Source organism: Panthera tigris, chromosome C2, assembly GCF_018350195.1.
Source record: "Panthera tigris isolate Pti1 chromosome C2, P.tigris_Pti1_mat1.1, whole genome shotgun sequence".
NCBI classification, from domain to species: Eukaryota; Metazoa; Chordata; class Mammalia; order Carnivora; family Felidae; genus Panthera; species Panthera tigris.
The window spans coordinates 90,108,463-90,122,987 of record NC_056668.1 but is presented as its reverse complement, the minus strand read 5'-3'; the positions used below and the strand labels follow the sequence as shown (position 1 = coordinate 90,122,987).

Genomic DNA, 14,525 nt, shown 5'->3' with positions numbered 1-14,525 from the left:
AATGTCTACTACTCTAACATTATATCTTAGCTCTACAGTTTGTAGATTGGCCTCAAAATATTGGTTTCCTTTCTTCTTCCCTTTCTTCCTCCCTCCCTCTACTCAATTCTCCTATTTTTTTTTTAATGTTTGTTTATTTTTGAGAGAGAGAGAGAGAGAGAGCAATTTGGGAAGGGACAGAAAGAGAGGGAGACACAGAATTTGAAGCAGGCTCCAGGCTCTGAGCTGTCAGCATGGAGCCCCAGGTGGGGCTCGAATTCACAAACCATGGGATCATGACCTGAGCTAAAGTTGGACATTTAACTGACTGAGCCACCTAGGTACCCCTCATTCTTCCTATTCTTATACCTCTATCTTTCTGTCTCTTCTGCATCTACCTATTAACCTATCTATCTATCTAAACTACCTTAGGAAGCCTTTATTCAAACAAAATCTAGCATGCAGTGGATCATTGTTAGAATACCACTGGAATATTTAAGTTTCAAACCTTTTGATATGTCTCTGTTTCACAGATGCACTGTATTTTTAATGGGATATAACAACCAATAATTGGATTGATGCCATATTAAAAATAATGAAAATATTGTAAAACTCTCAGATATTCTATTTACTTTGTGATTTTTTTTAAAAAAGAAGTTTAGTGGGAAAATGTAGGGGAAAAAATCTATACAATTTTATCTAGGAAAATAAAACAATTTGATATTCTAGTTTGTTTGCTGCCTCAGCTTTGGGGAAAAAAGAATCCTAAATATCTAAGGGCAAATTCTATTATTTCATTTTTTAATTTAAGTACTCACAACAAAGATAAAATGTCTATTGACTATAAAGAAAATATCAAAAATATACAAAAGAAAATAGCAAGCATCTTTTTTAATTTGAAAAATAAGAAGTCTTAAAAGTGGGAAAATTTTAGTGTAAAATTTATCAAGATATACACATTGCAAATTAGAATACTTTTCTATACTCAAATTAGTTGTGTGAATGTTTATTCCATATTCAAAAGAACTAATTCAAATGAACAAATTCCATTGATGAAAGAACCTTTTTAAATTGACAAATTTTTAGTAAGATGGCAAATGTAATAGCTAAACCAACCTCTCAAACTTCTATTCCAAATTACTTACTTTAAAGACATAATCAAGTTATGCAACTTGGGGAATATATATGTGAATTGGGCTGATTTTAGTATTTAATGTTTTTTAATCATAAAGAAAACAATACTTTAGTTTTCTTGCAACAGTAAGGTGTGTTTTTAAAAAGTATCCTCAAGATTCTTTTCAAATTCCAAAAATTTATTCCACTGTATCATACAGCCTTCTCCATATCTATCTAGTAACTTTCATAATAAATTTGTGTTAATCCTAAATTAACATGTATATTCCTAAACTATGTTCTTTCTCAAATTAGGCTTGTCCAATAACAGACATTCTAAACTTATATATCCTGAGCCCCTATGCATGGGGAAGTTTATTGCAAAAAGTCTGAATTTATTTGAGCATCAAACATCATAGTTTGTAAGTTGAATCAATATTATGGCCTTACATGTATGTAAGCAATTATATTTTCAAATTAAGTAGATTTTTTATGGTTAATAAAATATAAATTTATTTGTAAGCTTTACTGAATTCATTTTATCTTTTAATAATTTTGTATTTTCTCTATCAGTCGATACAACTAAAAAATCTATAATGTAGGAGTTCATAGGAAAAAGTATTTGTGTCAAAAAAAATCTCTTACATTCAGTTAGAGTAGAACTTACATTCAGTTCTACATTCAGTAGAACAGAGTAGGAACCTCTGTTCTAACATATTTATGTGTGTATGCATGTTTGGCAACTAACTATTCATTCAGTCATTTTCTTACTTTTTCCATGACTAGGTAGGCAAAGATATATGAGTAAAGAAAATGGTGAGTAAGAACATGGTGAATAACATATAGATTTGATTATTGGCTCATAGAGTATACTATATAAAATTACTCTATCTCAGAAGATTATTACAATACTGTTCATAAAGCCATTTTGTAACTATCTGGCTGAGAAGGAATTTAGGAAACTATTAGCTTTTCCATTCTGTCTACTTTTACCAAACTACCCCTGAGAATGAAACTTTTTCTTTTAGACTAAAGTCAATGTAAGCTCTAAATTGATTTCCTAGTGAAGCTGAGTAAGGAAAGCACCTGTTGACATGTCGTATTGCCCTATTTAATTTTGCTTGCACAGGAACACCTTGGAACCCATAGTTGTAATTAAAAAGGTTAGGTGATATTGGTCAATAGACTTAAAACTGTAATTTATAGTGATAGAGTTATTTTTATTTTTTTAATTGAATCAATAATAATCTTGATCCTTGAGGAAAATTATCATACTTTTTACTAAATAAATAGTACCATTGTTAAATAAAATAGTACCATTTACTAAAGAAAAGTACCATTTCTTCTATTCAAGATGCTTCATTTTTCACAGGCTACTGTGGATGTTACAGTCAAAAGTCAGACTTCAAATTCTTTCTGACATAACATGGATGGTCTTAGGCAAAATTAATTTCTCCAAGACTTGATCCTCCAATGAATATACTAGCATGAGGTTCTCATGAGTGTTAATAGGACTAACATATATATATATACATATACATATATGTATGTATGTGTATATATATATATATATACTATATATATACTATATATACTATATATACTATATATACTATATATATACATACATATATGTGTATATATATATATACATATATATGTGTATATATATATATGTATATATATATATACACATATATATGTATATATATATAGTGTCTTATGTGGTAGTATGTAAATATGTAAAAAAAAAAAAAGTGCTGTTTTTCCACAGCACTTGTTGAACAATTTTTTAAGGGACATCTTTTTTTAAACAGTATTATGTGTGAAGCAGAGTATTTAAGCTTAAGGTCATCATTCCTATTCATTTAAAATATTTACTAATTTTAGGTGTGCCTGAGTAGTTCAGTTAGTTAAGTGTCCAACTCTTGCTTTTGGCTCAGGTCGTACATGATCTCACTGTTTATGAATTTGAGCCCTGTGTTGGGCTCTGCACTGACAGTGTGGAGCCTGCTTAGGTCTCTCTCTCTCTCTCTCTCTCTCTCTCTCTCTCCCCCTCTCTCCTTCTGCCCCTCCTCCTCATTCTCTCTCTCTCTCCCTCTCTCCTCTTTCTCTCTGTCTCAAAAAAAATATTTATTTTAAATGAAATGTCTTTTCAGCTCTCTTGCAGAGGTATAGCTGAATGTTCAACTTGAAATAGGGATAATATTATTGATTTGTTAGGTGCACATGCCCTTATAGTCTTCCATCTCATAGTGTTGGAGAAAGAAAAGTAAGTTCCTAAGACATGAAGTTGTTCAGTTTTTAAGTCATTTCCATAGAATTGTCACCATGATGATTAGTCATTAAATATTTGTGCAAGAAAGGAGGAAAATAATAGAAGACCTTCTTAGTGCACCTTATTAATAGGCTTAGTGGTATTCAGTTTGGGGAATAGTTCAGCAGAGAAGTAGAGAAACCATTCTGCTGAAATCATTTTATGCTACTCATGTGCATAAAATGTATCAGGTTTTATTTCAGGTAATATGTGCAGGGACAAAGGTGTATTATGCCCCATTTTGCTCAGAATAAAGAGCCACTTATGTAAAAATTAGCTCATTGTCTCAAAGGAAAGGCCTAGTTTGATTAATCACTGAAATAGTTTACCCATGAATTATTCTCTAATTCAATAACTATAAAATCAAGTTCTGTGTCTAGAGCAAACTTTCCATTCTGTATTCTAAAGTTGAATCACATACGATGTTAACCATTTAAGAACATTTTCTTTTAAAATTTGACTTTTTTCAGGAACGTGCTTAAAATTATTTTGTCATGGGGAGCCTGGGTGGCTCAGTCAGTTGAGCGTCTGACCTTGACTCAGGTCATGATCTCACAGCTTGTGAGTTCGAGCCCTGCGTCGGGCTCTTTGCTGACAGCTCAGAGCCTGGAGCCTGCTTCGGATTCTGTGTCTCCCTCTCTCTCTGCCCCAACCCACTCACATTCTGTCTCTGTCTCTCTCAAAAATAAATAAACATTAAAAAAATATTTTGTCATATATGATATGTAACTCCTTACCCTCTTTATTTAAAATCCTTTTATGACCTTTGTACACTCTAATAGAATAGATTTTTTAAAAACAGTTGTATACTATGGTGATTTTTGGTAGAAAGTATTTCTTATTCAACATATAAATGATAAATTAGAATCTGTTACTTTTATCATGATAAAGATTTTTTTGTTTGTTTGTTTCAGGATTTCAGGAAGGTTCTGCAGAGAAATGTTGTGGCTTACATTAGTCTCCATAGTCCCATAAGGGGTAACTCAAGTCTATATTCTGTAGCTTCACCATCTCTTCAGCAACTGGTGGTAGAGGTAAGATGAACTAGTTTTTAATAAAACGATCATACAAAATTGCCTATTCTCCATAATTTGGCATATCTTGATGTTTTCACTTTTTTAATATGCATAAAACCATCTATGTTTTTATTATTTATTTATTCATTTACTTATTTACTTATTTATTTATTTTGAGCGCGCGCAAGAGAGACAGACAGAGAGAGAGAGAGAATACTAAGCAGGCTCCACATAGTCAGCACCAAGCCCTACATTGGGCTTGATCTCATGACCCGTGAGATCATGACCTGAGCTGAAATCGGGAGTCGGACACTTAACCAACTGAGCCATCCAGGAGCCGCCAAACCATCTATTTTAAGGAACTATCTATTACTAATTTTTTATCAATATTCCTTTAACCAATTTCTTATGTTCTGCAATTCTGCATCCTGCATTTGCTATGGTGATAGTTGTAGATAAAATTTTATAGTTATAGAGAACATATATAAAAATATAAATTTATTTCTTAAAAATTGAAATTCAGATTTCAAGTTCCCAATTCTATTGATCTTGACATTTTGTGGTAAATTTGGTTACTTTTAGATTTCTCCCCCCTCATTCATGTTTTGAGCAAATTTGGGACCTGCCCTATGTTTTCAACAATATTGTACTCTGCCTAAAAGCAGGATCTATGTCTAGTTCCTAGAATATAGTGATAACTAATTAAAGATATTTAGAAAATATTATTTGAAAAATACTATGGGAAAGGACAGCATTCATTTTCCTAAAATGTAACTTGAAAAATAATCATGTAGTTTGTGATAATGTCTCACTAGAGATATTTATTTATTTATTTTAAATTTTGTTACTTCTGGTCTGTTTCAAATAATTTTCCAGAACATCTTTCCTGTTTGTTAGTTGAGTTCATGCTTTTATTTTTCAATCTTTTTATGACTTATACTACAGATAAAATGATACATGTTATTCTTCAGAATGAAAGTAATCATGCCACCACTGGAGGGTGGTTTCCTCCCACCCCAAAAGGTTATTGGTGTGTATTCGAAATGACCTTTTCAATGCTCGCGGTTTCCAGTGAGTGTCATAGAAACTGAACTAGAAAAAAAGAGAGATAATGAACAGTGCTTTATATTAGCCATAATGCCTGATTGAAATGTAATGCAAACTAACATTTTATGACTTTCATAAAGTATTTTCTAGTTTAATAGTTTTCATTGACATTTCCATATGTAGTATAATAAAGAGGACATTATGAAAGATGAAATGGATAAATCTGTACATTTGAGATCAGCCAAACCTCAGTGTGCATGCCCTAAATTATATCCAGTTCTGTAAGTGAATTCCTCATGCACTTTGTACTGCTTTGCATTCTGACTCTCCTACCTGCCTGAAAAAACTCAAAAGAAAATCAGCAGATGTCTCTCTTGGAAAGTTAAGATATTTCTGTACAAGTGAGATATCAAGGAGGATAGCATTAGCTCAAGTATCTCGCAACTGGGGCAGGTTAGTTTAAAATTTGTCTTTTCCTTCTCATGTGTTACAATATTTATATTTTGAGAACCTTGGAAGATATGTAATCATTGAAATTCATAAGCAAATATAAATTAAAAACTGTTAAGTGCTATAAAATCTAGAGAAATATTTACCTATAGAAATTTCTGAGAATAAAATGCTATTTAAAATGTTTTTGCACCATCTTATAACAGAGAACTGTAAAATATTAGCATTTAAACCCAATTATCTAAAAGTACAGTAATGAATAGTGACATGGAAGATGTACCTTTTTATCTGTTTGGGGGAAGACAGTTTTTGTTCTATAGTTTAAAATATTTCTATACTAATCCAAGAATTAGTATATAAATTCTAATTTATTCAAAGAAAAATTCCTTTCAGTTGAAAGAGAGTATATGTATGTTCTATAGGACAATTTAGAAAGGTAGGATTATCAGAGATTCAAAAAAACAAAAGCATATGCAATTTTAAAAAATGGGAATTACTTAACTATCTATATTGAGTTTTATTAACACAAAGCAAATATACAGGGTAATTTAAGATATATTTTACATACAATAATTCAATGCCAGTATTTTTCATTAAAATGTGTCAACACACTTAAAAATATAAAGGGGAAGAGAACTGAAGGAAACAAAACCTCACAGTAATTTGTATAATTTAAAATAACGTAACACCAGTGGCATTTTAAAAAGAAAGATTTAAAACATTTCTTTCAAAAGAAAGGAACTGATTAACCGATTATAACATCAGAACATAAGTAACTTTACATACAAAGACAAAGATATTTTATTAATCTTCAGGACCTCTGTATTTCATCATTTTACTTATATTCTGTTACCATATGCAAACACATGTTTCATATAAGGTAGTATAGACCAAACAACCAAGCAGAAACAAATTAAAAATGATTTTTCTACAAAGAACAATATTTTTTTTTATAAAGCATGCTGACTAAATTGTGAATGACATAAGATTATACAGAATTTTAGGTACTCTTGTATAGCAATGTGCAGAATCAAAAAAACAAAACTTTCTAAGTCCATGTGACAGAAATAAGTATATCAGATGTAGTCTTTAAGGTTTAATATACAGTACTACATTTATTTTAAAGACTCTACAATTATAGGATAGTTTTTTTTTACATTTATTTATTTTTGAAAGACAGCACTAGTGGGGGAGGGGCAGAGAGAGAGAGAGAGAGAGAGAGAGAGAATCCAAAGCAGGCTCCAGGCTCTGAGTTGTCAGCACAGAACCTGATGCTGGGCTCGAACTCACAAACCATGAGATCATGACCTGAGCCAAAGTCGGATGCTCAACGAGCTGAACCACCCAGGTGCCCGTATATTATAGGATATTTTAATGGACTATCAGCTTGGTAAGAAAAAATAAAAGTGAAGTAGTTACCCTAAATCAAATAGCTGTTCAAATTTCACTAATAATGTGTTATCCCGATCAAGGAAGATGACAGTTTCATTGTCCTTGGCCCATTAGATATTGATATGCTATTATTTTTGTTTAAGTTAGATTTACTGGATGAATCGAAATAATAATTTACATATAATAACTAATGTTCTCCCTTCTTAAGTATCAGGTTGATGAATTTTGACAAGTGTGTACAAGCAGGTAAACACCATGACAATCAAGATACACAGTATTTCCATCTCAAAAATTTCCCATCGTAGCCCTTTGTATTCAGTCTCCTCTCTTCTTCCCTAGTTCCTGGCAAAGACTGATCTGATTTTTGCCCAAATGTTTTTTTTTTTCTTTCAGAATAGCATAAATAATGGAACCTTTCAGTATATAGTCCTTTCTGTATGACTTCTTTTACTTAGCATAATGATTTTTAATTTTTTTTAATGTTTAATTTTGAGAAAGAGAAAGAGCATGAGCAGTGGAGAGGCACAGAGAGAGAGACAGAGACAGAGACAGAGATAGAGAATCCAAAGCAGGCTCCTGTCAGTGCAAAGCCCCATGTGGGGCTTGAACCCATGAACTGTGAGATCATGTTAAAGTATGCCCATGTTGTTACATGAGTCAGTACTTTTACAACATCTCTGACAAGGAAAACAAGTCAGTCATGTCTGGGATGAACGCAATGTACATTTGTAGCTCTTCCTCCCCTTTGGTATTCTAGCTTTGATTTTGAGGACTGACATTAAGAAAAGAAGCCATTTCTCTGAAGTTAGTCTACTAAATTTGAACTAAATCATACTGAGTGGAGAGGATGCAATTTTTTGAGGATTCAGATAGGTTTGGTGAATCTGAATCTACTACCAGTGACTACAGCTTTTTCTTAGAACTCATGAAAGGTTGACGTTAAAAAAAATTACCTAAAGAATAATGAAAAGCTGATGGTTACCAAAGCTAAATAATAGGAACATGAGATTTCATTGTACTGCCCTCTCTTCTTTTGTATTTATTTGGAAATTTTCATGATCACTTGAAAAAAAACTCAAAAAAAACAGTTTTTCTAAATTGTAACACTGATAACTAATAAATTAGTTTGTCTTCTGAAAGGAGTAATAATCTACCAGTGAGCTACCCACTGAACAGTAAGTAAGAGGCAAAAACTAAGGCTTTATGTGGTTGGTTTTTTCCTGTTACTTTTGTTACCATTTTGAACCAGCATTTCTGCTTTCTTTGTGCTACCAATATTTTCCCAAAAAATAATAATTAGTTCACTTAAAGCAGCTTGTAACTTTTGAAATTAAAAAATCTCCATTTGAAAAACTAAAAATTAAATATAAATATTTTTAAATCCCTATTTCAGAAGTGGCTATATATTTTCAAATTATAAATTACCTCGCTGTATCCTTTGCAAAAATATTAACTTCATAGTAATATTTTACTTATTTACATTTTAGTATACAAAAATACAGGGAAATAACTTTTTTTAATATGAAATTTATTGTTGAATTGGTTTCCATACAACACCCAGTGCTCATCCTAACAGGTGCCCTCCTCAATACCCATCACACACCCTCCACTGCCTCCCATCCCCCCATCAACCCTCAGTTTGTTCTCAGTTTTTAAGAGTCTCTTCTGGTTTGGGTCCCTCCCTCTCTAACTTTTTTTTTTCCTTCCCCTCCCCCATGGTCTTCTGTTAAGTTTCTCAGGATCCACATAAGAGTGAAAACATATGGCATTTGTTTTTCTCTGTATGACTTATTTTACATAGCATAACATTCCAGTTCCATCCACATTGCTACAAAAGGCCATATTTCATTCTTTCTCATTGCCACGTAGTATTCCATTGTGTATATAAACCACAATTTCTTTATCCATTCATCAGTTGATGGACATTTAGTCTTTTTCCATAATTTGGCTATTGTTAAAAGTGCTGCTATGAAACTTTTTTTAAACTTATAGTGGTAATGTGCATTATAGACACATTATAGACACATCATATCAAAAAAGTAAGTTAATTACATAAAACAACAAATTTTTGACAAAATCCATTAAAACATTTTATTTATTTTTTAATGTTTATTTGAGAGAGAGACAGAGAGAGAGAGAGAGAGAGAGAGAGAGAGAGAGAGAAAGCTGGGGAGGGCCAGAGAGAGAGGGGGACAGAGATTTCAAAGTCAGGCACTTAACCAACTGAGCCATGCAGGCACCCCTCCAGTAAAACATTTTAAATGAACTAAGTCTTTTGTTGTGAATTCTTCTTCCAGTCTGTGGCTTGACATTTCACTCTCTTCCTGTAGCAACATACCTTAATTATTAATCTTATACAAATCTTCTAAACAGCATTTGTTTTTCCAGAATCTGATATAAAGCATGGTGAACTTAATTTGGTATTGATGTTTAAAGAGCATTATAAACCTTTATTATCTACTCTCTCATTCACAAGCATTTGAGTGAGATAGATGATAGACAGATAGATAGATAGATAGATAGATAAATAGATAGTAGATAGAGATACTTTTCATTCTACTGTGGATTATATAATATTCTATAGAGATGAATAGAGTCCCGATGCCTCCTAAATGAGTAGGGAATAAAAAGGGAATAAAACATCTTTTAAGATCCATTTTTTAAGAAAAATCTTCTTTGAAAATAATTTCCATTGACTCCTTAAATGTTCAATAAAGGATATATAGGTCAATGTCCTCTTAGTTAATGAAACACAACTGTCTTCATGCAAATTTAGTTGTGAAATTAAAGATAAAATAAGATTACTCCCCAAATAATAATTTTTAAATATTAGGATATGATACTAACATATATCTCTCTCTGTTCCTCTGTCTCTCTGTCTCTCTCTGTCTCTCTCTCTATCTCTCTCTCTCTGTCTCTCTCTCTCTCTGTCTCTCTCTCTCTCTCTCTCTCTCTATATATATATATATATATATATTGCTGTTTCACCTTTATTTTTTGAAATAATTTTTCATAGTTCACAGAAAGTATTGATTTTGCCTTCAGAAAAATAGAATTTGATCATCCATATATTAGTCAGTGCTCTATAAATCTCAAGTAAATAGTGAAGAACTTTCTAAGAGGTTATTTTGGGGAAGCCTCAAGCATTTGTACATATGAAAGTAGTCAATCTCGCTATATTCTTCTTAAATGTCACTTTTGAAACACCTGTGAGACACTGGCAAACCTGATCAACACCAAACTATTGCATCAATGTTGTAAAACTGTCCACATGATGCACAATGTTGTTGTTATGTTTTTAGGCCATGAAAAAAGTAGCAAAGCTGTTTTTCAGTTTTATAGTGTTTTTTTTTTAATTTTCATGTTTTATTTTTTAATACCAAGAACTGCCCACTAGAAAATATAGTACATATATCTCAATTCAACTGCATACATTAGAGCATTGAGCCCAGAACCAGACTACACTATTACTTCATTATGAATAGCACAGTCTGTTTCAGAGCTCTAAAATATGATAAATATTTTTATAAAGAACCCAACTGTATATGACGTTGTTGTAGGTATTGTCGGGAACAAAATTGCAGATGAAATGTCCCTGTTACTCTGGAGCTTATGACTTTACCACAAACCTAAGACATGCATAAGTAGCTAAAATATAGGGGTGAGTGTGATAGGACTATACTGGAATTCACAGGAAAGACGCAAATGAAATCAGTTTAATTCAGAATCATGCGTCATATAACAGTGGCAAAAAGATTGAATATACTCAGAATCTTGAGGAAATTTAGCGGTCTGTCTTGTCAAGGCCCAATATTTTGATCATGTAAACGAACTGCTCTTTTACTGAACCACCCAATGCTTCTTTTCAAATCACACAACTGATGTCCATTTCCATTTCCTTGCTCAAATCAAGTGTAACTTTGTTATGCTTCTGATTTTTTTCTCGTGTGGAGGGGTACTGGACTGCTACAGCTGTGTCTGCTGTGGTACTTGTACAGTTGCTACTAAGTGCCACAGGGCTGGTTTCCATTCTGCCTGATCATGTCACTGTTCTCTAAGGGGTCGAAGCAAGACCTAGGAGATATTTTAGTCCTAGATGGTAATTGGCTCAAATGCTTGAGTTTCCAGAAGTCTGATTTTCAAAAAAACAGTTATTAAATTAATTTTTTTTTCTCTCCGGAGCACCTGGGTGGCTCAGTCTGTTAGGCGTCTGCCTCTTGATTTCAGCTTAGGTCACAATCTCTATGGTTTGTGAATTTGAGCCCCCCATTGGGCTCTGCGTTGACAGCACAGAGCCTACTTGGGATTGTTTCTCTCTCTCTGAGCCTTCCCACTTGCAGTCTATCTCTCTCTCTCAAAATAAATTTAAAAAAAAAACTTAAATTTTGTTCTCTTGATTTTATTTTTACACACTGTGGAGTTAAAATAACTAGTCCTAGTATGCTATGGCTGCCCTAACAGAATACCACAGTGTGGGTTCCTGAAAGAACAGAAATGTGTTTTCTTAGAGTCTGCAGGCTAGAAGTCCAGGTAAGATTCAGGCAGGGCAAATTTCTCCTGAGGCCTCTCTCCTTGTCTTGCAAAAACCAGCTTCTCACTGTGTCTTCACATGTTCTTCCCTGTGTATGTTCATCCCTGGGGTCTCTTCTACTTCTTATAAGGACACCAGTCCTACTGGATTAGGGCTCCCTCCTTATGCTCTCATTTAACTTTAATGACCTTGAAGGCCCTACCTCCAAGTATGGTCACATTGTTGGCTAGCTTTCAACCCCTGAATTTTGGGAAGAGACAATTGAGTCCATAATACTGACCAAAATGCAAAGTGGTAGAGTACAGAAGGTATAGTGGTCGAGTTAAAATAGCTGTCTTTTCTTTTTCCCTTTCTGTCTTGTTGATCATTTTAATACAGAGTACTGAAACAAAGCTTAATTTCTATTCTACTTGCCCATAAAATATAAAAGTAAAACTGACTGTGAAACGTTCTCTACTGGCTTGTCTTTCATGATACATGACATAGTTTTTATTTGTCTATTTGTTTTTATCTTTGTTAGTTTTTATCTTTTGTTTAGTCTTTAAGGAGAGAAATTCTCTGTGATTTCTTGCTCACTATAAATTACAACTCTTTTCAGTGGGTTCTACTTAATTCTACTTAATTTATCCTCCTTTTTGCTGCTTCTACTACCAGTAGCCAACTGAAGTGACCATAAAGACTAATAAACTGATTTAAAATCCTATCTTACACTAATTTACCACTTCAATAAAGTCTCACATTTACAATTGTGATTCTATTGGCAGGTTAATCTATCTCCTAGTTTTACAATACTTTTATTTGTGTTAAAACCAAGCAATCCCTCCAGTTTATTACTGTTTTACAAGGTTTTCTGTTCAGTATATGCTAGCAATTTGTAAATCCCTTTTTATTTAAATCTAGACACCAAGGGAAGTCTTAGTCAGATACTGGCTAAAACCTTGAATTTCAGAAGGCAACTGATTTAAATATTTGGATGACATAGCCAAAGAACAGGGCAAACAATTAGAGATATTAACATATTAATAAATTGTGAACTCATCCATATAATCAAAATGAATGTCACATTCTTAAAATGGCTTTAGCTGAGTTAGTTTTAGTCTGTGACTTTTTAAAAATATTTATTTATTTATTTTGACTAAGAGAGAGAATGCAAGCCAGGGAGGGACAAAAAGAGAAAGAGAGAAAACCTCAAGCAGATGAGGCTCAAACCCACAAACCTTAAGCTCATGACCTGGGAGTAAATCAAGAGCCATATGCTTACATGACTGAGCCACATAGGCATCCCTAATGTGTGATTTTTTTTAATGTTTATTTATTTATTTTTGAGGGAGAGAAAGAGAGAGAGCATGAGGAGGGAAGGGGCTGTTGTGCAACTCAGTGTGATGCAAGAGGAAAGGGTTACTGAGTCCAAATGGCTTGGAACAATGAGAGCCCCAAAGGGACTGCACCAAGAAAAATTTTTAAGCAGGAGAAGATTGAGTGAAGCCCTGACTTGGGTAGTTCTCTTATATTTATTGGGGAGTGAACAATAGTATGTGAAAATGAAAACAGAAAAATAAGATAATATCATGTGAGACATACCATGACCCTAACTACATGATTGCCTATGCATATACATCATCTTGGAAGGAAAAAACTTCAGCTATTTTTAGCATATGTTGTTTCCAGCATGTCTTGTTTTTCCCTTGGCTGAGCAGCTACTGGGTTCAGAATGTGCTGCCTTCAGCATGCACTGCTCTTGTCTTACTTTATCTCTTCTGTCCTCTGTATTCCCACAAGGGACAGAGAGGGAGCGAGAGAGAGAGAGAATCCCAGGCTCTTTGCTGTCAGTGCAGAGCCTGATGCAGGACTCGAACTCACAAACCCTGGGATCTTGACCTGAGCTGAAATCAAGAGTTGGATGCTTAACTGACAGAGTTGCCCAGGCACCCCAGTCTGACGTTTTGATTAGTATATTAGACACCAGACCTCTATAGGACTCAAAAGAATAACCATTTACTCAGGAGAAGTATTAGTGAATCACCACTTTTGGCAGGTTAGATAAAACTGTTTCACCTATATGTATGTACCAGGAACAAACAGCATCACCTATACAGCATCATTAATGAAGTATACTACACTTTACCATTTTAAAAAATGAAACTTATTCTGGTGAACTAGTTGTCCTTTATCTCCACTTGATCTTTAATCTCTTTTGGTTAGAAACCTAACTTAACTGATGTCATCGATTAAGTATCTATATAGCCGTTACAATAGTAATGTTTTGCCCTTATGATATATGACATTTTATTTAAAATTTTTATGAGTAATTAAATTAAACAGAAATGGTTTCATGCTTAAAAAATTTTTTTCAAATATATCTACTGGGATGATTTTAGTTTCTATTGGCATATGCTTACCAAAAGTAAGTTGTATAAATTATGATTCCTTTGCTTTTGTTTGTTATTTCTGGTTTTTTTTTTAAGTTTATTTATTTATTTTGAAAGAGAGCATGTAAGCAGGGGAGGGACAGAGAGAGAGAATCCGAAGCAAGCTCTTCACTGTTTAGCATGGAGCCTGATGCTGGCCTTGAACTCAGGAACCATGAGATCATGGCCTAAGCGAAAATTAAGAATTGGATGCTTAACTGACTGAGCCACACAGCCACCTCTGTTATTTCTATTTTAAAGGGGCATGTTAA

At 33.3% G+C, this 14,525-nt stretch overlaps 1 protein-coding gene across 18 annotated transcripts in view; it reads left to right on the top strand.

Annotated features, from left to right (window-relative positions):
- NAALADL2 (N-acetylated alpha-linked acidic dipeptidase like 2) overlaps positions 1 to 14,525 on the top strand; it is a 1,331,477-nt gene that overhangs the window by 1,016,075 nt on the left and 300,877 nt on the right. For all 18 annotated transcript variants that reach the window (XM_042998927.1, XM_042998921.1, XM_042998913.1 and 15 more), the window contains one exon: positions 4,324 to 4,443. In XM_042998927.1, the coding sequence (XP_042854861.1) occupies positions 4,324 to 4,443 (120 nt within the window). The remainder of the gene's footprint in view (positions 1 to 4,323; positions 4,444 to 14,525) is intronic.